Here is a 25,806-nt window from a genome sequence, read left to right on the forward strand (position 1 = left end):
GTCATAGGTCAACTTCAAGATATTTAATGACATTTCTCTGCACGAAACATAATCAAGCTATATATTAATAACAATCATAGAGATAATAAGAAACAATAAAAAATACTTATACAATCTACCACCAATGGTTACTAAATAATAACACGACCATGTTTATTTTCAAAGAAGCTTATGCTTTGGGACACATTTGATGACCTCATCAAATACTTGTTTTGCTTGATCTTTATCACCACGGACATTATAGTCTATTTCATAGCGATCAATCAAGCCCAGGTTTTCTTGAATAATCATGAGCGTAATATTTTCATCTAGTTTATCTAAATCTAATCATATAGTAATTTGGAAAACATCGTTCCAATTAACAGCATAAACCGGCCAACTTGGAACATAAAAATAACGACGCTCAAACTCGACAACCAAATTCACCCTTTCCTCAAAGCAAAGAGTGCTTCTCATGTGCTCAAAAACAATGCTAATCACCTCTTCCATCTGTCAATCATACATACAATTATATAAGTAAGTAGAAGCATGAATACTATATACGTCGAGGTGTGTCAAATATACTAATGTGAATACATCGTGTGTGTAAATGAATGTTTGGACCTATACATTTGGGTGCTTAAAATTTGTGTGTGTACATGTGTGTTTTACTTACACACACACAACAACAACAACAATAACAACCACACTCACACACAAACACACACACACACACACACACACAAATACATAAATATATATATGATTATTTATATATATATAAGATATAAATATATCTATATATACACGTGTGTGTGTATGTACACATCTGCACGTCATGTTTGGGTGTGTGTTTGTGTGTTTGTGTGTGAGAACATGCACACACTCACCTACACAAACACACACACACACACATAGTTAATGCATGAAAAATAATAGCACATTTAAGATTATTAAAACATTTTTGCACCATGTGTGTCGATGTGTGTGTGTGTATGTAGGTGAGGGTGTCTGTGCCATGTGTGTGTAGGTGTGTGTTTGTGTGTGTGTGCACGTAGGTGTGTGTGTGTGTGTGTGTGTGTGTAGGTGAGTGTAGGTGAGTGCGTAGGTGTGTGTGTGCGTAGGTAAGTGTGTGCACACGTGTGTGACAAATTCTACTCTCTCTCTCATTTCATTTTTCATTGGTATATGTAAATAAATACTCTCTCTCTCTCTCTCTCTCTCTCTCTCTCTCTCTCTCTCTCTCTCTCTCTCTCGCCACACACACACACACAAACACACACATAGTTAATGCATGCCAAATAAAATAGCACATTCAATATTATTAAAAGATTTAAAAAGTCTCTCACCTTCAATGAAAAAAAACACACAAACACACACACTCTCTCTCTCTCTCCACACACACACACACAATTTCAAAAAGCCTAAAAAAACCTTTGTGCGTAGGGGTGTGTGTGTGTGTGTGTGTGTGTGTGTGTGTGTGTGTGTGTGTGTGTGTAGGTGAGTGTGTGCACGTGTGTGTGACAAATTCTACTATCTCTCTCTCATTTCATATTTCATTAAAAACAACACATGGGTATATGTAAATAAATACACACTCTCTTTCTCTCTCTCTCTCTCTCTCTCTCTCTCTCTCTCTCTCTCTCTCTCTCTCACACACACACACACACACACACACACACACACACACAAACAAATACACACACTATGTCAAAAAAACCCACACATCCCCACAAAATACACTCTATTCACTAACTCACCCTCAAACACACACACACATACACACACACGTTTAAAATTTAAAAAGACATTTTCACAAACTTTTAAAATTTAAAAATACATATTCACAAACATTTAAAATTTAAAAATACATATTCACAAACTTTTAAATTTAAAAATACATATTCACAAACTTTTAAAATTTAAAAATACATATAACACACACACTCACTATTCACAAACTTTAAAAATTTTAAAAGTAATAGCCCTTATATGTATTTTTAAATTTAAAAATACATATAACACACTTTTAAATTTTAAAAATACATATTCACAAACTTTTAAAATTTAAAAATACATATAACACACTTCTAAAATTAAAAAAAACTTCCAACATTTAAAAATACATATTTATGTATTTTTAAAATTTAAAAATACATCTTTACAAACTTTTAAAAATTAAAAATACATATTCACAAGCTTTTAAAATTTTAAAAATACATATAACACACACACACACACTATTCACAAACTTTTAAAATTTAAAAAAACATATTTATGTATTTTTAAAATTCAAAAATGCATATTCACAAACTTTTAAAATTTTAAAAATACCACACACACACACTATTCACAAACTTTTAATTAAAAATTTTAAAATTTAAAAATTCATATTCTCTCTCTCTCTCTCTCTCTCTCTCTCTCTCTCTCTCTCTCTCTCTCTCTCTCTCTCTCTCTCTCTCTCTCTCGGCTAATGTGCCCGCATGCAAGCATGAGCTTCTCCCTTTCCCACACACACCCACACCCCCCACACACACACGGCCCACGTTGGGCTTACAGTGGAGGGGAGGCGGTAAACAGACGACACCGAGGAGGGGAGGCGACAAACACCAATCTCTCTCTCTCTCTCTCTCTCTCTCTCTCTCTCTCTCTCTCTCTCTCTCTCTCTCTCTCTCTCTCTGGGCCGCATGCAGAGGAGGGGAGCCTGCAAACAGACGTTACCGAGGAGGGGAGCCGGCAAACAGACATCACCGAGGATGGGAGGCGCCAAACAACCAATCTCTCTCTCTATCTCTCTCTCTCTCTCTCTCTCTCTCTCTCTCTCACACACACACACACACACACACACCCCCCCACACAGACAGACCTTATTTATGTTAACCATTTTCATTTTTTGTAGAAAACTTAGAGCTTGTTGTGGAAGGGAGGCACATTGCAGACGCGCACTGCAGACGACACGTGCAGTTGACACTGAGGAGGGGAGGCGCACTGCAGACGACACTGAGGAGGGGACACGCGCTACAACACACCAAGGCGGGTAACCGTGATACAGAGAACCAGCAACAACATGAGACAGGAGAGATTTAAAAAAGAAAAAAGAAATTGTGTGAAAGAAAGGTAACCCTCTCTCTCTCTCTCTCTCTCTCTCTCTCTCTCTCTCTCTCTCTCTCTCTCTCTCTCTCTCTCTCTCTCTCTCTCTCTCTCTCTCTCTCTCTCCCCCTTTACCAAGGGCCGATGCATGCGACTGATGCATGCGAATACGTGCCCAACGTTGATTGCAGACTGATGCACTGATGCATGCGACTGTTGAACCATGCATGGTTACACATAGCATTGATGCATGGTACCCCCCCTCTCTCTCACTCTCTCTCCCTCTAGAGACAGAGAGCACGTCCACGCTTCCAACAGCCTGCATAGTCGGGAGTTGTGCACAGAGCACGTCCATGCTTCCAAAAGCTTGCATGCCAACAAAAAAGCATCACTGGAGCTGCGAGAGGGAGAGAGAGAGAGAGAGAGAGAGAGAGAGAGAGAGAGAGATGCTCACCCCACCAGGGAAAGCTTGCGTGCAAATAGGAGGGGAGCTCGTTGGACACTGCGCAAATAGGAGAAGTCGAGAGTTGTGCACGTTGATTGGAGAGCATATCCACGCTTCCAATAGCCTGCATAGCCAACAAAAAAAGGATGACTAGAGACTCGAGAGCACGTGCGCGACACAAAGAGAGAGAGAGAGAGAGAGAGAGAGAGAGAGAGAGAGAGAGAGAGAGAGAGAGAGAGAGAGAGAGAGAGAGAGGATGCTCACCACTAGGGAAAGCTTACGTGCGAATAGGAGGGGAGCTTGTTGGACAATGCCCGAATAGGAGGGGAGCTCATTGGAAGGACCAAAACACGATTCGACATCCCTCTCGCATTAACACAAGCAGTGACCTGCAACCTGGGAGCTAGAATGCGACCTGCAACCTTTGCAACCGATGGCCCAGCATAGAATAGGGGCGATGCTGCAGCATGGACGTGGTGGCCCAGCATGTAAGAGAAGGGGCAGCGCTGCAGCATGGACGTGGTGGCCCAGCATGTAAGAGAAGGGGCAGCACTGCAACGTGGACGTGGTGGCCTAGAGAAATCGGTGCATGCAATGCAAACGTGGACATGGAGGCAGCAAAAAAGATGCGACACGTGGAGGACAAGGCCAGCTGTTGCGTAAGAAATAGTAGAGATAAAAGCCAATTATACTTCTTTAAGTATAATTAGCATCTGTGAGACCCCCCTCCAGGGCGTCGGGGCGGTGGAAGCAGCGTCGGCCTCCCACACGGGGCGAGGATCCACACTCGGGGCCTCACCCGCGGATGTCCGAACGAGAGACTAGCCCGGTGGTTCCCCCGAAATCGGGCTTGGAAAAACTCCCCTCGCCTAGAAGGCACGGGTGATTCCGCCATGGGAAAATCTTCTAATGGGAACGAGTCAAAGTCTTAACTAGTTAAACTGATCTGACCGAACCTAAAGTCACATGGTCAGATCAAGAAGAGACTTGCACTTGGTCCATGGAATCACTGCTTTTTTTCCTCGTTTAGCAAGGCACAGTCCACTGATCCCCTCCCATAGAACAAGGTCTTCTCACAGGACTTAATCTAACTAACGTAACTAATCACATCCTAATTGTTTTGGAGGAGACCTCCGATGATCCGCAAGAGACCTTCGATGATCCAGCCTAACCAAACCGGCCCATGGGTTAGCCAACCACTCGACCACTGTATTGGTGGGATTCCTTTATAAAAATTTGGTTGTGTTCTAGTTCCCAGGCCCCCTAGCCGGCGATTCATGCAAAAATTAAGGTAGGCATACCACGTACACACCCAATATGAAATTGCCATTTATAACAAATTCGGCTGGCTTTAAAACAATACTTCAATAGAAATCATAATATTACTGATCATTATCCTCCAAAATTCTGAGTCCATTGTATTACAAAATGTGTCCTCTGGTTAAAGACCAGCTGGCCAACCAACGAGATCCAGTATTAAAATTTGATTCACAAAAATCTTTCCTTCTTCTAGTCCATCCGAATCTTTCTCAATGCACGCATGGGTGTCCTAGCAATCGCGAGCCCGTGCATCGCATGGTCAGAACCCGTTAGGATCCTCCTTAGGTGTCCTAGCAATCGCGAGCCCGTGCATGGCATGGTCAGAACCCGTTAGGATCCTCCTTAGGTGTCCTAGCAATCGCGAGCCCGTGCATCGCATGGTCAGAATCGGAAGTGCACCTTTTAACCATATCGAGGCTGGTCATCAAGACCTCAGCAAGCTTTGCCACGAGCGACATCCCTCGACGACTCCCCGCCAGTTGTTGCAACGAACCTCCTCTTAGTAAAACACATGCCAAATGCTTCCTCCAGTATTTTGGCATAGAACAATTCTTTAAATGAAAAATAGAGGTTCCAGTGTAAGTAAAATTCCCAGATTGGTTCCACAAAACCCCTTTTTTCATGAATCCCAGTTTCATAATGAGAATCCTTGATCTCTCATCAGGGTAATCTACCCATCATTTGACTGATTGTCTAACTAGATTCTTGGTGAGTTCGGTCAAAGGAAAACTAATTTAGTTCAATGGTAGTCTATTCTTTATATTTAGGAACTGGAATAGGTCACGAAGGTTTGCTTCATTCAGATCGAGAGATGGACAAGTAGGTTTAATGTACGTCCCTCTCGTAGTCTAACCAAATTCATTCAATTTAGTTCTAACAAGGATTACCTTCAGATAAACATCTAGTTTTGGGTAAATACCAATTTAGTGATTTAACCAATTAAAATATCTAAAGATATTCTTTCTACCACTTAATTTCACGATCTTAATTCTCTAGGTAGAATTATGGTGGAAATTTATCTCACTAAAGATTAATTCGAATCCTTCTTTTCTTAAATATCATAAAAATTCTTCTTTTAACACTAAATACCAATATATATATATATTTTTAATAAGCTTGAATCCCTCTCTTTCTCATTTAATGAGTGCAATCCAAATATCATGGGAATTCCTCTTTTACCATAAATTAAATCTATCTAAAATTTCTCTTTAAATTAAATAAAAATATTCAATATTCCAATTATACAAAGAATTCTCTTTTCCCATTTAAATGATTAAATTCCTGATATGTTGGGAATTCCTCTTTTATCATTTAAATTTTTCCTATGCATAAAAATAAATTTAACTAAAATTTCTCTTAAACTTGAATAAAAATATCCATTAATCCAAATATGACAAAAATTTCACTTTTTCCATTTCAATGATTGAATTCCAATTATGATGGAAAATCCTCTTTTATTATTTATATTTTTCATGCATAAAAATAAATTTAACTAAATTTTCTCTTAAAAATTAAATAAAAATATCCATTATACTAGAAATTCCACTTTTCTCATTTAAATGATTGAATTCCAAATATGGTGGGATTTTCTCTTTTATCCTTTAAATTTATTTATGCATAAAAATAAATTTAACTAATATTCTTCTTTAATTTTAAATAAAATATCCATTATTTTAGTATTCCAAATTTTTCTCTTTCTCCATTGGAATACATGGATTTTCATTGTCATGGAAATTTCTCTTTAATCATAAAAATAAAATTACTAAAAATTACTCTTTTTTTCTAATTAACTATTTATGCATAAACATTAAAAATCAAATTTTCCATGGTTATGATCAATATCCAATTTATGGATTTAATCCCTAAGTTTATCATAAATTAAGTAACCTAAAAGCATTAAAAAACCACTTTTTGGCCTCTAATTTGACTAGCATAGAGTTTACTTTTAGAATTAAGAATTTCTCCATGAGAAGCATCATTTGAATATAGAATTTTTCATAGGAATGACCATTCTTTCGGGGAGAGAGAGATATGCTTAAAAAATATTTTAATTTAAGCATAAATGTAAACTTATGTGATTAATCACTAAAATTCATTAGAGAGCTTCATTTATATTGAAGAACCATTCAATTGAATACTTCTCAAGCTTGAGAGGGGTTGAGAAGTGAAAAACATTTAGAAGAAGAAAAAAATCATAAAGTCACACTTTACCTCTTGTTTTGCTTGATTCTCTATTCTTAGTAGAGGCTCCCAACCAATCAATTGGTTAGTATGTTGTTGAGGAAAGCTCCAAAGAAGGTTGAAGAGAGAGAGAAGCTCCAATCTCTCCAAATTGTAGAGGATTTTTAGAGGATAATAGAAAATATGCTTATTTTAGAGTAATACTGGCATGGTCTAGTTCACAGATGAGAATACAAAAGAATGAGGGTCTATTTATAGGTGAGGGAGGCCACTAACTGAGTCCAACTAAGTTCTAGAATTTTCTAGCTTCAGTTTTGCTGAATTTGGATAAGATTTGGACCTGTTTGGCTCCCTTTTGATTTGGTTTGATCCAGGAGAGAGGAGAGATAAAAATATCTTAATATTTTTGAGTTTAAAACTCCTTCACATGTGTGAAATAGGCTCCTCCTTGAAGGCTCCCCCTTTCCTTACCAAGGTGTCAAAATGGTATGATTACTCCAAAATATCTCCTTTTTTTAGTAATATTTCATAATTTTTAACTAATAAATCTTGTACTCAATCAACTCTTCATCTTATGTGGGCATTTACTCATTTTTGGGTATTTTCTTTTATTCATTGGATTTATCTCATCCCAACACTTGGATTAATCTTATTGGTCCATAGGAACCTTAATTGGACCATAATCAAAAATTTTAAAAAATCTTGACCCTTAGGCTAAGGTCTTTTAAATCATTTTTAATTAATTTCAATTGCACCTTCGAAAATTTATTTTGATTTTATATTTTAGAAAAATATATTTTTGATATTTGTAGAATTTATATATCCAAAAAATATCTCAATATTAAATTACCACTCTCTAGAAATTTTCATCTCACTAGGCAAAAACAAGGAAAAATAATATTTTCTTATATTCAAAAACAGGGAATGATTAGAGGCGATTGAAGTAGAGTCTATTTATTATTTAGGCTGAGGAGGAATCTTACATCCTCTCCCACTTGAAAAACGCGAGATGTCCTCATCTCGCAAAGTGGGAGTAGTCTTTCGCCAACTCTTCTTCTTTCTCCCAGGTGGCGTCTTCTAGAGGGAAGAACTTCCACTTTACTAAAAATTCTATGAGAACTCTGCTCCTGAGAATCTTCTCCCGAACGTCAAGGATTTCCTTAGGTTGGAATACCATCTAACCTTGAGTCGGAGAGATCAATTATTCGTCTCATCAAGCACTTACATGCTCGGTACATATTTTTTAAGCAAACTGACATGGAATACATCATGTACCTTGAGATGGGGAGGCGGAAGAAGTTTGTAGGCTAGATTGCCCACTTTCTTTATAACAACATATGGCCCACAGTATCTGGGAGAGAGCTTTTCGTACTTCCCTAAATATAAGGAACTTCTCTTTGGTCGTATACTCGAATGAAGACCATATCTAATTATCTGCATACTGTTTTTGCCTATCTTGGGCTGCCTTTATATCTGCTGGTCCATGTCATCAAGCATTTGCCTGGGCATTTCGACTCTGATCAATGGGTCAGACTAAGTCAACGGTGTAAGGCAATCTTGCCCATATAAAGCTTTGAAAGGACTCGTCCCAATGCTTCGATGATAAGAAGCGTTATAAGAAAATTTGACCAGATGCAAATGGTTTAACCAGATGCAAATGTTATAAGCAAATTCGACCAGATGCAAATGGTTTAACCACTTCTTGGGTTCCTTGCCTGCAGCATGAGCGAAGGATATCTTTGCTGCAGCATGACCAAAGGATATCTTCTATTACCTGGTTCACTCTTTTAGTCTGTCCATCTGTTTTGGGGTGATAGGCTGTGCTGAGATCCAAGAAAGTTCCTACTGCTTCGAAGAATGCAGTCCAGAATTTTGATGTGAATTTGGGATCTCTGTCACTTACTATCCTCCTGGTGGGTAAGCCATGCAATCTGAAGATCTCTTTAAGGAAAACTCTGGCAACATCCACTGCAGTGTATGTTTCCTTCACTGGAATTAGATGGGCAACTTTAGTTAGCCTGTCAACTACCACAAAAATGGAGTTGTAACCTGATTGCATTGAAGGTAATCCAGTGACAAAGTCCATACTGATACACTCCCACTTCATCTGTGGAATGTCTAGAGGCTGCAGTTTCCCTGGCATCTTGACTCTCATTGCCTTGACTCTCTAACACATTAAGCATTTTCACACATGATCAAGTACATCCTTTTTGAGTCCTGGCCAGAAGAAGCTTTTCTTCACAGACATATAGGTTTTTATAAACCCTGGATGTCCAGCTATCAGGCTATCATGGGCTTCTCTCAGAATTCTTCCCTTTATTTCCTCATCATTGGGGCTACATAGCCGATTATTATAATACATGCATCCTTCATCCAATTCGTACCCAAGAACTCGACTCATTTCCTGAGGAGTCTTGCTTTCCTGCATCAGAAGGGTAGCAATAGGGGCAAAGAATTTGTCTTGCATGATTTTCTCCTTTGCTTCACTGATCAATGAATTTGACACCACTGTAATTGCAAAAGCAAGGAGGCTTTTCTACTGAGCGCATTTGCCACCACATTTTATTTCCCCGGTCGATACTTAATTTCAAAATCGAATTCGTGCAGGGTCTGCATCCTTAACGTATGTTGAGATCCCTTTGGGTGAAGATCCACTTCAGACTTTGATGATCTGTCATCAAGATGAACCTTTGTGCCAAAAGATAATGTCTCCACAACTTCAGAGCATACACTACTGAGAGTAACTCTAAGACATGGATGACATAATTTCTCTCATGCATTCTGAGTTTTGTGGATTCATAGGCCACTGCATGACCTTAGAGCACCGCCTAAGGCAAACCCACTGGCATCAATAACTACCTCAAAGGGTTTGGTAAAATCTGGCAACTTAAGGACAGGGTTGGTTACTAAGGCTGTCTTCAGTTTATCAAAGGCACTCTGACACATTGCAGTCCACTAAAAAAGTGTACTCTTCTTGAGAAGGTTAGTTAAAGGGGATGCTATCTGAGCATACCTAGGTATAAAGATCCTATACCATCCAGTTAATCCTAGGAATCCTCTGACTTCCTTTACTGTCTTAGGTTCCCCCCATTCTACGACTGCTTGGATCTTTATGGGGTCGGGAGAAATCCCATCTTTTGACACTATGAATCCCAAGTATTCCACCTGGTCAACAGAGAAAGAACACTTGCTCTTCTTTGCAAAGAGTTGGTGTTTCCTTAGGATTTTGAGGACCTCATGCACATAATCTTCATGATCAAACACTTGATCTATCTGGAGTAGGCAACCCTTCAAAATCAGCTAACCGCTTTCCATACTGGTGCATGTGCAACAAAGCTTGATTCTTTGCTATAGAATGACAAACACCAACATCAATACACCGTCTTTGCTACAATGAATGGAAAAAATCTTCTGAAAGTTTGGTGGAGAATTTGTCCCAAAGCTGCCCAAGGTATATAGGCTCACAAAAAACCATTATAATGACAAACAATTGACGCAGTTGAAATCCTGTATTCTGAATTGCAGCTTCATGCAAACATATGCACCACTCTTCATCACTCTCCAGCATCCCTCTGGCTTCACATGCAGCTTTAAAACATGGATACAAATGTCCATTCATTGTTTGCAAATCCTCAGAAGATTTGCACCCTTTGCACCCTTTGCACAATGTAAGTAGCACCCGTAAGTAATATTGCTCACCTGCACTCGGACTAACATTATACATACGTCCAATCATATTTTCCCTTTTTCTTTTAGTCCATGAGCGAAGAGCCGAATTCCACACCCACTTGCAAGGGAAATCAACATATAGTAAGCTATTTTTATCTGCATACAATTGATTGTCTTTGAACCATTCATTGAGAGATGTACTTTGGTTTCTGTCACAACTAATCACATCACGCAAGTCATCCTCGTCATTGAAAAAAACATTATTGTGCATTGGAAGATGAACATGTAACCTTTGTATATCGGGCTTCTCATCGTGCAAATCATATTGATATAAGCGCCAACATGCCTCTGAAGCAAAAACGTACCGTGCATCTAGATATTGACTAACCTCGTCAATAACCCCATTTCTATCTTGCAACTCTAGTAGCTCTATCATGTCCTTTGTATACATACTTATACAAATATTTTACAGCTGTAATGGTAGAGCATACTTCTTTGTTAATATGGGCTTTTTACCTCAAAGAGAGAAAAGGGTTATATGGAACAACCCATCAACTATCTACCCTATGATCCTTTACCTGGATGAAACTACCATCATCTTGTCGCATGTAAGTTGGTGGATACCCATTGTCTCATCAACACTAGTACTATCGCAAAAAATTCTGAGGATACCGATGTTTGCAACTCCCATTAACCATACAAGGAGAGCGCATATTCAGTTCACCACATGGTCCATGGACATTACAATGACTAATTATGTTGTGCAACTCTGCAAACATCACCTTGTTGAGGAAGTTCAGTACACACCAACATATCATAGTGAGGGATCTCGATCGGTTTACATCCACTTTCCAAAATCAATAATATATGTGCATGTGGCAAGCCTCTTTTTATAGGGCCATTCTTTCAAGCACATTTTGCATACAAGGATGACCATAAGGCCATTCTTTCCATGGATGATCTTGATGTATTTTGCATGCAGACACAGCGTCTAAGAATCTTGTCTTTCCCTTGCCTATAGAGTTGACTTGCACAACAATGAGTAGGGGGATGCTTGTTTAATCAGGCCGATGAGCGTGGTCCTTATTTAGGAGAGGGTCCACTGGTAAGTTCATCTTTACAGACACAGTGTCTAAGAATCTTGTCTTTCCCTTGCCTATCTAGAGTTGACTTGCACAACAATGAGTAGGGGGATGCTTGTTTAATCAGGCCGATGAGCGTGGTCCTTATTTAGGAGAGGGTCCACTGGTAAGTCGGTTGGCTAGGAAGTGTGCTACCTCCATGTCCCATTCAAGAATTCAGCATAGTTAAAATAGGGCGTCATCTAATAAATTGTCTTCTACTCTAGACGGATCGCCCATTAGGGATGCTTGACATGTGGTCTGCCAGAACATGATGTGAGTCTTTTCTCACTGTAACGGTGATGAAGTCAAACTTAAGTAATAGTGAACATGCAGCCATCTGGTGATCCTGCCTGTTGTACATGTCTTTTTTACCAGGTATAGAAGAGATTGATGGTCTATAAAGAAAATAAACTTGGTCACAAAGATAATGGAAAAACTTCTTAACAGTGTAAACCATGGCTAACCCTTATCTTTTGGTTGTGGTATAATTTCTCTCAGCTTCATTGAATTGGTGTGGCAGGCAAAGCTGATGGGGAAATCCATCTTATGTTCACCTAGTTGGACAACCAAGAGCAAAAGTGGAGGCGTCAGTGTGGACATGAAAGATAATGTTCTAGTTGGGGGACCTGATAATAGGAGCACTAGCCAAGGATTTCTTGAGGGTGTTATAAGCTTATTGGCATTCCTCCATCCACTCAAAAATGATCGTGTCCATAAAGAGGTTGAGCTATATCAACATACATGAAAATGAATTGCCGATAGTAGCCGACATGTCCCTTAAAGTTAGTGGGGGTGTGGAGGCAGCTCAAGGAGCATTACTATCATTTGTGGAGATTTCATGCCTGGAGACAATGTGTCCCAGGATCACTTCATGTCTAACCATAAATTGACATTTGAGTGGGCTCAATGAGATGCGATATGGCCTACATCTTTCTAACACCTTACGCAAGCAGTCAAGGTCCGCCTTCCATGAGGAGTTGACACAGAGGTCATCCATAAATACCTCAAGGAATTTCAAAAGATATTCCTTGTAAGGAATGTTAATCCCTTTTTAGATTAACAAAGATCTCCTCCAATTTAGAACATTAATAAAGGCACTATAAAAGTTGTACATTTTGAGATATTGGCCACCCAAGGCCTTAGTTAGTAAGTGTGAATAAGGACCAGTTATATTGAAGGAAAATTCTCAACAAGAAAGGACACAATCCCCCTTTGTGCTATGAGAATTCTTTCTTACTTGAGAGTGAGTGAGTTGTGTACTCTAGTGCATGTTCCTTTCCTATGCATGTGTGTGTGGAAGAGTGAGAGGTAGATTTCCTTGCATTGTGGTGAGAGAGACTCTGTGGTGGACAGCATGGATGTGGATATTGGAGGAGCGGCATGAAGCATAGTTTGTTTCACGACGTGAATTGGAGTCTGCTACTTCATGGCGTGAAACATAACCTACTACTTCATGAGTTAATACTTCAAAAGTTAACCCTTCACGAATTAACACTTCACATGTTAGTAGTTTATGAAAAATAACCTTTCATAGACTTCTCGTTCATGAATTAAGGGTTGTCAGGAGACCAAAGATAAGAGACTATCCTAATTGCACCACACCAATTGCTGCAGCATGAAAAATAGTTCACGATGCGAACAACATTTTGTTTCATGATGTGAACTGCTGCTTGCTACTTGGTTCACAATGTGAACCATTTACTATTTCATGGAGATCTGCTATTTCATGGCCCAAAAAGATAGTTGGTGAAACAGTTGGAGTAGTGATTTTGCTTATTGAAACACATTCTCATGCACTTGAGGTCCAGGAAACTCATTGGAGACAACCTTTGTAAGGTCCCTCCCAAGCCATGTATGTATGTCTCTTTTAATATAGATTTCAATAAGGAAAGAGAGTGTACTTAGAGAAGAGTGAGACAATAAAGCTAGAAACATTAGGAAAGTATTAGAATAAAAATATTAGCTCCAAAAATCCTAAAAGAAATAAGAAGACAAGAATAGTTCTATTAAGAGATAAGTATCTCCAAAAATAGAAATTCGAATTTAGGTGATAAGAGGTCATATTTAGAGTACTTTTACATATTTAGAGTCCATGCATACTAAAAATGTGGAAAAGCAACGTGTTTTTAAAGATGGCACGTTTGTGGCTATATACAGACGTTTCTAAAGATGGCGCGTTTGTGGCTATATACAGATGTTTTTGCCTATTCTACCTGCGATTGGCTTGTAGAACAGATAGCTTCCGATTCTTTTGATTAGTTATATGACCATATTTTGAGTTTTTATCAGAGAGTTATGGCCGAAACAATTTGCTGATTCTGTCAGGGTCTCTACATAGGAAAAACTGTAAGAAGGAAAAACTGTAAGAAGGCAACAAGTAGCCTCAAGGTAATCCTAGAGCTTGAGATGTACATATCCCTTCATTCTTATCTAATATCTTAGAAAAGAAGCTTAGATTGCTATGGTCTTTCTAAGGAAGAGACCAAAACTCCATAGCTTTAAAAGAAAGAATAGTATGCCGTAGCCCTGCAAGAGAAGGCTATTTTGCCATAGACCTTCGAAAGAGAGAAAAGTCACACTATGAGTAAGAGGAGATAAAGCTTGGGAATGATCGGATGATTTTAATCGTAAGAGAAGGTATTAGAGGACTCTATTTTCATATGTCAAGTTCTAAAGCTCTTGTTAATGAGCAAAGGCAACGATAAACGATAAATTTCTATAAGGTATATACATATTTTGTTTTTCAATTATATATCATTCTTAGGGGTTGAGGTATGGCCCCGGCTTCTCTATTAATTGTTAATAGTAATCTATTTGATTGATTGATTTACTAGTTAAAGTCTGTATTCTTTTAAACAATAGCATATGCCTTAAATAAAGAATGTCTTATCGCAATCTCAAGTTGAAATGCAAAAATCTTTGTGAAAAGGATTGTTTTCTTAAGAAGGTAACATGGATTCTAGTCCTATGGTTTAGTTGAGTAAATGGATTATTATCTTGGTTAAATTAAGGTACAGGTACAACTTCTCCCTGCCTTGACGTTGCCCCGTTCTTATGCTTGTGTAGCTGGACGGAGGAGACGTTAGTAAGGCCCGAAGTTGGCCCATGGTATCCCTCATACCATTGGGAGAATGAGGTTCGCCGATTAAGGTGAGTGATTGTGATGCTGCCTAGTTTTGAGGGCCCAGGCTAGTGCGATGAATTAGCCCACCCTAGTGCATAGACATCCCTCTGGGGGCGGGAGGATCGAGCGATGGAGCCTGAGAGGGCGACAGGCCGTCTTGAGTCCTCGTCTCGCCAGTGGGCCGACGATGAGGTGTATGGTCCCGTAGGGTTTTGCCCACCATGTAGAGGCTGGAAGGCTGAATTCTAGATCATCGGCGGTATAAAGGAAAGGAATAAGAGAGCCGGTTTGGCTTGTATGAAATCAATTCATGTATAAACTTTGTTTTATAAATCTTGTCTAGGCATTATTGTATTGTGTAAAAAGGCTGTGAAAAGGGCCTTAATCAAGGAACATGTTTATTTATGTCAAACAGTGTGGTAGGATTAATTAGAAAACAAATTGACGCGTGAGTAGGGTGGAAAGTGGGAGGATGGAATGCCCCGAGGAGACGGCACCATCCTATGGATGGGTGGACCTGATTAGTTGGGTAGCTCTCCCAACATATTAAGTGAAAGCCCTACGTTAGATAAATAGGTTCTCGGACAATTCTATTCTAGAAGACTAGGCTGTGCCTTGCATGGATGAGGAAAAAAGCGTTGTCTCTAGGAATCAAGACTAGTAGTTGCCCAAATTATGATCAATTACCCTATGGGTGATTTGATTCTTAGAAGACCAGGATCCCCTTGCGCGATAGAACTAGGTCTTACCTATGGGTTGTATCCTTGAATCTCTGCATGGTCAAGGTGTCGATGAGTAGGAAATTTTCTCCAAGATAAGACTTAGTGGACTATCTTAAGTGTTTCCCCTATTTTGGAAGGGGGGAACCTTACAAGTGGTATCAGAGCCGATCTTAGTTCCTAGGATTTGTTTTTCAAAGGTTAACTATCAAGGGATTAAAACAAGTGATTGTTTATCATATGAGGACGAATCAATCATCTCTACTGGCCATAGAAGTGGTTTGAATATCCTCACATGTTGAGACAATCATCTCTACTGGCCATAGAAGTGGTTTATCTTGGGGGTGCACACGCAAGATATTTGTACAATAAATTTGAGAAATAAGATTGGGGAGAAAACCTTTTGAGGAAAAACATAGGGCGATCAAATTAAGAAACTAGTGAGAGACTGAATGACTAGAAGGATAGACCGAAACTTTGTTTAGAGAAATTTTTAGGATATATCTCATTAATTTGTATATTATAAATTATTAAGATTATAACTCCATTAAGATTTGAATAGTTGACGTGTGAATGCTATCCATTGGATGCTTTACAGTAGTAGGACGATCATCCAAGATCTTGAACCCATCTCACACAAACATGGGTCTAACTTCGAATGTGTAATTCCTAGAGGATCATGCTATTAGATGTGTTAATCCCAAGATACTAGATGTGTAATTTTCAGAAAACTAATCATCTCAGACGTTGTCGTGACGTGGGCGGTCTAGCCGGGAACACACTGGGTGTCTGGCTGTGAGAGTAGTGGTTGAACTTCAAGGGGCACCACATTTATATAAACATCATCACAATAAAAACCATGAGCAAAGAGAGCTCTTAATCCCATAAACACCTTAAACCATAGCCAACAGGCCCACAAAATTTGTCCATGATTACTACTCACAAGCTTCCTAAAAAGACATAGATGATCATGGTCTTCCTCAGCAAGTTCACCACATTTTGAATACATCTCAACCAAACTATTGCCAACAAAAGTGTCTGATTCCAATCCCTCACTGACAAGAGCAGCAGTGTCCAAGGGAGCCAATTCTTGTAAGACAGGCCCGTTTCTCCAATCACAACAGTCGCTATGTTGGCAAGGACCTGTAAGGGGATCACAATCATGAGGACCTTCTTTTCCTTCCCTTGTAAGTAGGGTTTGAGAAATGACCATCCAGTGCCTAACAGCACGATCACCACAAAGAGCATCACACCTTTGAGAAAACTGAAAGCATAAAAGGCAACATCCCAGCCATGTGGAGTACCAGTTTTCTTGATATAGAACTTATCTTCGGCCTCTGAGAACATGTAAAGTGCTTTCAACACAACCAACACCCCATGAGAATGTGTATCCGGTGTGCAGTTAACTTCTGCTTTATGCAAATGAAAACCCAGATACCGGCAAGTGTAACATACACCCAAAAGAAGCAAAAGTAGAGCATTGGAAGCTGAGTCTGCCCTCTGAGAGAAAGTCTTTAGTGTCACCCTCCAAGTTATAGAGAGAGGTTCTAACTGCCATTGACACACTTACACCCTGCACACAGTTGGCGAACATGAGCATGTAGCGATTGGCTCCGGGAGACGGATAGGTGTTATTGAAGTGGCGTGGCCCTGCACCACTGAACTCGTGGAATGTGAACAAGCGTTGAACCGCACGGCTTTGCAGCACACACCCGATGATCTTCTGCTCAAGCTCACGAATGACCTGTACCCAGTCATCTTCCGTGGCAAGAAAGAATCCCATAAATTCCAGGTAGTTGTTCTGAAGGGCCACATCTCCTGGATTGGACCATTCCACATTGTTGACATCAAGATCAAGGTGTCCAGTTCCGGTAAAACCAAACTGTTCCAGCACGATCAATTCCCGGGTCTCATCTTTGATTGACAGATGGTGAATGCCTGCTAGGGCAACTGGAATGCAATACGACAAAGCAAGAACTATCACTGAAAGAAGACATCTGGTTCTCCTCCCAGGTGAGGCCATTTGATCCGGACAACTGGGATCTGCTACTGATAAGATATGCTGGGATTGGATGGATGTGCAAAACCAGAAAACCGACACTGGAGCTCTGTGAACTCTCGGGCCTCGGCTCCTCCTGAAAAGTAGAACTCGACCACGCAGGACCAGCACATGCTTTTCCCCTTCCACACACAGCTACCCTCTATCATTCTCACCTTCATCCTCCGCATCTTTCTTCTGATAATGCTCGTGGAAAGCATAACCCCCTGATCTGACATCTTGGAGGTAGAGCAGAGCTGCCCTGCCTTGCCGAGGCGGGAGCTTCCCCCCCCCCCCTCTCTTGAGTAGGCGAGCCCCCTTTTTGTTTTTGCAGCTGCCTACCTCCACGACCCCAGCTTCTCGATGAACCTCGTTGGCGGCAGCTCAAACCTCCACGCCACCATTCCCGAAGTAGGCCATGCAAATTCTTATTTTATTTTATTTATTTGGAAGAAAAAAAAACACCATGTTATTTCCTTTTCACACCAATCTCATGGCACATGGCCCCTCATTACTTTTTTCTGCCCTTCCTTCCATACACACTTCAATAAGCTTTAAGTGCCCGTTCTTTCTTTGACGCGCCCCACACATTCGATGCCAAGTAGCTGATATCATCTGCAGCCAACCACGTTCCGGACAGGCCTTCTACAAGCCCAGATTCCACATAAGTTGTGCCATGAACATGCTTTCACTGCATAGACGTGCCACAGCACGACATCAACCCCCTCTAAACCTGCACATCCTCCGGTATGTGCCACCAAGTTGCTATATAGGCTAATCTTCATTCAAATTTATATTGATTTGCCTTCATCTTTATCAAATTTTGGCACGTTTTCTTCAGCTTTTTCATCCTCTGAACCCACATTCTCATGAAGGCTTTCCTGACTGGTTGAATTTCCTGTTTTGATCATCCTGCTCATAAGAAGCCTATTTTCTCTTATCTTTGATATGCCAAGTTTTGAACACCCTGGCTGCACTCTCCAGACCCCACATTTCGTATACATATTGATAAGGGCAATCCCTATAATGACATCTGACTGCAATCCTGCATTTCTGATGCTTGCATGGATCTCCTTGCCCTTGGGTAGATCTGCCAGAACAGAGCATGCACTAAGAATGGTACTAAATGTCACCTTATCTGGTTCAAGATCCTTCTTTTGCATGCGTCGATAAAGTTGCATGGCCTCTTTTGCATCCCCATGCTGGATATAAGCAGCCAACATGGTGTTCCATAAGCCCACATTTTGTACATGCTTCTTGTCAAAGACCTTCACTGCGGCCTTGATACTCTCACACTTGCCATACATACTGATAAGGGAAGTCTGTAATTCTACATCATGCTCAAACCCACCATCAACCATTCTAGCATGGATCCTTTTGCCATCTTCTAGAGCTGCTGGAGAGGAACATGCAGCAAGAATTGTACTGCAGGTGCGCTTATCTGAATATATCCCTTCAGCAAGCATTTGTTGATATAACTGAAAGGCTTCCTCTACATGCCCAACTCAACATGACTCTCTCCTCGAAGATACTGCCAGTCAAAAATTACAAACGTGGCATTGTGTGCTCTGTCTGCAACAGTGAAATACAATGGAAAGAACTACCAGACCAAAAGAACAGTTGGCAGCATGTGTGCGATGCCGTGATTGGACCAGATGCTTTGCTTTGAGCAGACTACTTGGATAACCAATAAATGAGAAGAAATAGGGTGCAGCCCCCAATAACAGCTGATAGTATCATTGTGTCTCTTGAGCGTTTTCTCCTTATGGCTCCCAATACACTGCGAATAACAGGAAAGCGATCACTGAGATGCTTGACTTTCCCCTGGATTTCCATGAACATGCTGCGCTGGGTCGATAAAGCTCCCCTTGTCGACTGTGCCTGAATGATCACCTCTTCTATCTGATTAACGTTACCATGAATAGCTACCCTCTCTCTAAGTAAACTTGGTCCAGGTGATGAACTCCCAGATGCCTGCAAATGCACCTTATATTCACTGATGTCAACAGCTCTGCCAGCGACCGTTGGCTTGCTTTCACAAGCCTTCAACTGCTCATCTCCTGCTGCTGAAAATTGTTCAGACCCTTCATTCATTGATTTAGAGGAGCCAAATATTCTCTCCTTAGCTTTCTCTAGCATGCTCTTCTTGCCCCCACTCATGTCTCTGTTCTCACATTCACCTGAGACAGATTTTACACCCATAGCACCACCACCTGCTGCTGCTGCACCAGTGACAGCAGTGTCTTTGATGGCAGCCATCCGCACAAACCAAGCAGCAGCTTTTGAATTTATCTCAACAAGTTGATGAAAGCATCTGAGTCCTAATTCTGCTTCCCCATAAGTCTTGCAGGCACTCAGTAGAGCTCCCCATGTTACTTCAGAATACGGACACAGCATTTCAATAAACATCTCAGCCTCATACAAGTGCCCTGATCTTGCAAGAAGATCAACCATGCTAGTAAAGTGTTCCACCGTTGGTGAAATGCCATAATCTTCTCTCATACTCTTAAGATACTCCTGACCCTCAAGCACCAGACTGGCATGGCTGCATGCAGTCAGAAGACGTGTAAATGTAATAGCATCTGGTTTCACACCATGCTTTTGCATATCATCAAAACATTGCAAGGCCATCTTGCCCTCGTGGTTAACACCATATCCAATGATCATGGAGCTCCATGCTACAACATCTTGAACTGCTAGCGTGTCAAAAGTTTCTCGTGCCTCTGAAAGCGAGCCACATTTTGAATACATGCTGATTAGACTGTTGCCAATTAAAGAATCCCCTTCAAGTCCCCTTTGTAAGATATCTTTATGTAACTCTCAACCTGTGTCTATGGCTCCTACACTAGCACAAGCTTTCACGATGCAAGAATATGTGACAGCGTCCGGAAAGACACCCTCTTCTTGCCCATTTTAACGCTTTCTCACTGGGTCCATGTTCAGCATATCCTGCCAATAATGCATTCCAGGAAACAATGTTTTGAATTGATGACACATCAATAAGCTCCCCTGCCTCTGAAAGCAAGCCACATTTGGCATACATACACACCAAACTGTTGCCGACAGAAAGATCTCTTTCCAATCCCTTTTGCACAATCTCACTGTGTATTTCTTGGCCCTTACCTAAAGTCCCATGAACATTCAATTCTACAGCATTCTGCATTGGCATTCCATTTAATCAGGATGACGCTTGGGAAATCCATATCTTTCTGATGTTTTGGGCTTTCTCTATGTCAAACCATTCATCCAGATCATCATTGCATACATTTAGCCCTGTTTTTCAAAGAGTTTCTTTCAGATATCCTGACAATCAGAGTACAAAGAAGTGTCCACCTTTCCGGCATTCATGAGTTCTTGAGCATTCTATCTGTTTTACAACTTGTAGGGAAGACCTCAAGTCAATACAAGCTCCTCACCTTCCTCAGCTATCAGAAAGGTCGAGTGTCGTAAGCCCTTGAGACAAACTTGTAGGGAAGACCTCAAGTCAATACAAGCTCCTCACCTTCCTCAGCTATCAGAAAGGTCGAGTGTCGTAAGCCCTTGAGACAAAGGGTTAGCTTCAAGTCACTACAAGCTCCTCTCTATCCTTGGTTATTGGAATAGATGAGTGTCATAGGCCCTTGAAGTGGCAAGAATGGATCAAGTCATTGCAAGCTCCTCTCCTTCCTCAGCTGTCGAGAAGGATGAGTGTTACAAGCCCTTGTTGCCCATTCTACAGTTCTAAGAGAGAACTACAAGTCTATACAAGCTCCTTGCCACCCCCTTCTCCTGAGGTGAACAAGTGTCATAAGCCCTTGTAATCCTTCTTCTTCCCTAATGCACCTGGGTCAAATGATACCAACAAATCATACAGGCTCTGCTGCCTGTACCCTTAAGGAATACCCTCTAGATCATAGGCCATCAAGGTTTTCTGCCTCATACATATGCTGAAATCATCACATACATAGTTCACGGGGATTTCACCACACTCTCACCCCAGCAAGTTCACGTCGGGTTCACCAAAGATGTCGTGACGTGGGCGGTCTAGCCGGGAACACACTGGGTGTCTGGCTGTGAGAGTAGTGGTTGAACTTCAAGGGGCACCACATTTATATAAACATCATCACAATAAAAACCATGAGCAAAGAGAGCTCTTAATCCCATAAACACCTTAAACCATAGCCAACAGGCCCACAAAATTTGTCCATGATTACTACTCACAAGCTTCCTAAAAAGACATAGATGATCATGGTCTTCCTCAGCAAGTTCACCACATTTTGAATACATCTCAACCAAACTATTGCCAACAAAAGTGTCTGATTCCAATCCCTCACTGACAAGAGCAGCAGTGTCCAAGGGAGCCAATTCTTGTAAGACAGGCCCGTTTCTCCAATCACAGCAGTCGCTATGTTGGCAAGGACCTGTAAGGGGATCACAATCATGAGGACCTTCTTTTCCTTCCCTTGTAAGTAGGGTTTGAGAAATGACCATCCAGTGCCTAACAGCACGATCACCACAAAGAGCATCACACCTTTGAGAAAACTGAAAGCATAAAAGGCAACATCCCAGCCATGTGGAGTACCAGTTTTCTTGATATAGAACTTATCTTCGGCCTCTGAGAACATGTAAAGTGCTTTCAACACAACCAACACCCCATGAGAATGTGTATCCGGTGTGCAGTTAACTTCTGCTTTATGCAAATGAAAACCCAGATACCGGCAAGTGTAACATACACCCAAAAGAAGCAAAAGTAGAGCATTGGAAGCTGAGTCTGCCCTCTGAGAGAAAGTCTTTAGTGTCACCCTCCAAGTTATAGAGAGAGGTTCTAACTGCCATTGACACACTTACACCCTGCACACAGTTGGCGAACATGAGCATGTAGCGATTGGCTCCGGGAGACGGATAGGTGTTATTGAAGTGGCGTGGCCCTGCACCACTGAACTCGTGGAATGTGAACAAGCGTTGAACCGCACGGCTTTGCAGCACACACCCGATGATCTTCTGCTCAAGCTCACGAATGACCTGTACCCAGTCATCTTCCGTGGCAAGAAAGAATCCCATAAATTCCAGGTAGTTGTTCTGAAGGGCCACATCTCCTGGATTGGACCATTCCACATTGTTGACATCAAGATCAAGGTGTCCAGTTCCGGTAAAACCAAACTGTTCCAGCACGATCAATTCCCGGGTCTCATCTTTGATTGACAGATGGTGAATGCCTGCTAGGGCAACTGGAATGCAATACGACAAAGCAAGAACTATCACTGAAAGAAGACATCTGGTTCTCCTCCCAGGTGAGGCCATTTGATCCGGACAACTGGGATCTGCTACTGATAAGATATGCTGGGATTGGATGGATGTGCAAAACCAGAAAACCGACACTGGAGCTCTGTGAACTCTCGGGCCTCGGCTCCTCCTGAAAAGTAGAACTCGACCACGCAGGACCAGCACATGCTTTTCCCCTTCCACACACAGCTACCCTCTGTCATTCTCACCTTCATCCTCCGCATCTTTCTTCTGATAATGCTCGTGGAAAGCATAACCCCCTGATCTGACATCTTGGAGGTAGAGCAGAGCTGCCTTGCCTTGCCGAGGCGGGAGCTTCCCCCCCCCCCCTCTCTTGAGTAGGCGAGCCCCCTTTTTGTTTTTGCAGCTGCCTACCTCCACGACCCCAGCTTCTCGATGAACCTCGTTGGCGGCAGCTCAAACCTCCACGCCACCATTCCCGAAGTAGGCCATGCAAATTCTTATTTTATTTTATTTATTTGGAAGAAAAAAAAAACACCATGTTATTTCCTTTTCACACCAATCTCATGGCACATGGCCCCTCATTACTTTTTTCTGCCCTTCCTTCCATACACACTTCAATAAGCTTCAAGTGCCCGTTCTTTCTTTGACGCGCCCCACACATTCGATGCCAAGTAGCTGATATCATCTGCAGCCAACCACGTTCCGGACAGGCCTTCTACAAGCCCAGATTCCACATAAGTTGTGCCATGAACATGCTTTCACTGCATAGACGTGCCATAGCACGACAACGTGTTAATCCTGACAATCTTTGGATGTGTCAATCCCAAGGCACCAGATATGTAATTCTCAAAACCAGGCTAGTGCGTTGAATTAGCCCACCCTAGTGCATAGACATTCTTGTGAGGGGTGGGAGGATCGAGCGATGGAGTGTGAGAAGGCGATAGGCCGTCTTGAGTCCTCGCCACCACAGCGACCGACAATGAGGTGTATGGTCCGGTAGGGTTTTGCCCAGCATGTAGAGGCTGGAAGGCTGAATTCTAGATCATCAGTGGTATGAAGGAAAGGAATAAGGGAGCCGGTTTGGCTTGTATAAAATTGATTCATGTATAAACTTTTTTTTATAAATCTTATCTTGGCATTATTGTATTGTGTAAAAAGGTTGTTTTAACAAACCTTGTGAAAAGGGCCTTAATTAAGGAACATGTTTATTTATGTTAAACAATGTGGTAGGATTAATTAGAAAACAAATTGACGCATGAGTAGGGTGGAAAGTGGGAGGATGGATTGCCCCGACGGCACCATCCTACGGATGGGTGGACCCGATTAGTCGGGTAGCTTTCCAACATATTAAGTGAAAGCCCTACGTTAGATAAATAGGCTCTCGGACAATTCTATTCTAGAAGACTAGGCCAGCGGCTGTGCCTTGCATGGATGAGGAAAAAAGCATTGTCTCTAGGAATCAAGACTAGTAGTTGCCCAAATTATAATTAATTACCCTATGGGTGATTTGATTTTTAGAAGACCACGCTCCCCCTGCGGGATAGAACTAGGTCTTACCTATGAATCGTATCCTTGAATCTCTGCATGGTCAAGGTGTCGTAGGAAATTTTCTCCAAGATAAGACTTAGTGGACTATCTTAAGTGTTTCCCCTATTTTGGAAGGGGGGAACCTTACAACCTTATCCTTGACAACAGTGCATCAAATCACCCACGTTCTTCCTACCAAAAAAGCGTTGGCTTAGGCCCCTCGGCAAGTTCTCAATTGAGTGTTTTAGCTTGGAGGAATCTGACCACGATGGAAACAAGTAGTGAGGACTCCATGGAAGAAGGGCTAAGATTCTCTGGCCTTGGAGAGGAAGAAAAACTCTCTTCTCCTATGATGTCCAATAGAATCTTTGATACGGTTAGGGGATATTTTGGTCTCTAGCATGGCACGAAAAGATGAAGCGTAATCTGCGGGCACAGGCCTGCCAACACTCACAGAACATGGTCTAAGACCAGATTTACCAACCTAACCTTCTAGCCCTAGGAATGCTAACGCAATGAGGATTCATGGATGACCCCCATGGTTAGAAGGGATAAATAAAGCGCTGCCAGGATTGGTCTAGTCTTCTTTCCCACATTAGAGGAGATGGAAACGGACTTGAAGAGGGATGAGGTAAAGTGAAAATTGCAGCTATTGAGCTTAACAAAACAAGAGCTCAATACATAAAGAAAAAGGGCAGAACAGAGGGAAATGGAAGATTTGAATCTGAGCAAGTGGTGAAGAACTAGAAACATCTAGAGAAATGCCACTAATAGCATGTGGATGGGAATAACAGAAGGAGTGATACCAACTCTAGAACCCATCAATGAGGAACCAAGGGCTGACAAAAGTCTTGAAACACAAGAAGAAGAGGACAATATACCTAGGGCACCCATGTGAGGATCGTCTTTATACAAGAGAGGACGATATACCTAGGGCACCCGTGTGAGGATCGTCTTTATACAAGAGAGGACGATATACCTAGGGCACCTGTGTGAGGATCGTCTTTATATACAAGAGAGTATATATAAGAAATGATTAATGATCCCATGTTATTGCAAAGCATGGAACTCTTGATCCTACAAAGGCGGGCTAAGGCTGCCAACAATGAGCCACGCAATAAGGAATTACTCGGACCCAACCATAGACCCAAATTGAATGGAAGAACCTATCCAAAAAGAGGACGTGGTCTAGGTAGGGGGGAGTAGCTCCTCGGAGGCCAATTGTGGATCCTAACACAGACCTAAATGCAATCACGGGCAGATCTGCTAAATATGTCCTTGGAAATGGGTCGAGGTATGAATAGGGAGCTAGGCACCACCTAGAATCTAGACCATCCTAGATGAAGCCACATATTATTTCAAAT

General features: G+C 41.3%; 2 protein-coding genes and 1 pseudogene across 2 annotated transcripts; all 3 read right to left on the reverse strand.

Annotated features, from left to right (window-relative positions):
* Positions 1-16,589: 16,589 nt before the first annotated feature.
* LOC147608056 (protein CANDIDATE G PROTEIN-COUPLED RECEPTOR 7 pseudogene) lies at positions 16,590-17,827 on the reverse strand (annotated as a pseudogene).
* A 653-nt stretch (positions 17,828-18,480) lies between these two features.
* LOC147608057 (pentatricopeptide repeat-containing protein At1g03540-like) lies at positions 18,481-19,155 on the reverse strand. Its single transcript, XM_086790153.1, has one exon. It carries the CDS (start codon positions 19,153-19,155, stop codon positions 18,481-18,483), a length of 675 nt encoding a protein of 224 aa, XP_086646279.1.
* A 2,730-nt stretch (positions 19,156-21,885) lies between these two features.
* LOC147608058 (protein CANDIDATE G PROTEIN-COUPLED RECEPTOR 7-like) lies at positions 21,886-23,388 on the reverse strand. The gene is made up of 4 exons (XM_086790154.1): positions 23,327-23,388; positions 23,161-23,216; positions 22,513-22,896; positions 21,886-22,355 (listed from the first exon to the last, which is right to left on the reverse strand). The coding sequence occupies exons 1-4, from the start codon at positions 23,386-23,388 to the stop codon at positions 21,886-21,888; spliced, it is 972 nt and encodes a 323-aa protein (XP_086646280.1).
* Positions 23,389-25,806: the final 2,418 nt, after the last annotated feature.

Source organism: Cibotium barometz, chromosome 54, assembly GCF_041138505.1.
Source record: "Cibotium barometz isolate CiBa-2024 chromosome 54, ASM4113850v1, whole genome shotgun sequence".
Taxonomy (NCBI): Eukaryota; Viridiplantae; Streptophyta; class Polypodiopsida; order Cyatheales; family Cibotiaceae; genus Cibotium; species Cibotium barometz.

Coding starts and splice junctions, on each gene's coding strand:
- LOC147608057 (XM_086790153.1), bottom strand. CDS start 19,155: ATGCTTGCTGAAGGGATATATTCAGATAAGCGCACCTGCAGTACAATT.
- LOC147608058 (XM_086790154.1), bottom strand. CDS start 23,388: ATGGTGGCGTGGAGGTTTGAGCTGCCGCCAACGAGGTTCATCGAGAAG. Junction 23,217..23,326: donor GAGAAGCTGGGGTCGTGGAG/GTAGGCAGCTGC, acceptor CCAAGATGTCAG/ATCAGGGGGTTATGCTTTCC. Junction 22,897..23,160: donor GAAAGATGCGGAGGATGAAG/GTGAGAATGACA, acceptor ATTGCATTCCAG/TTGCCCTAGCAGGCATTCAC.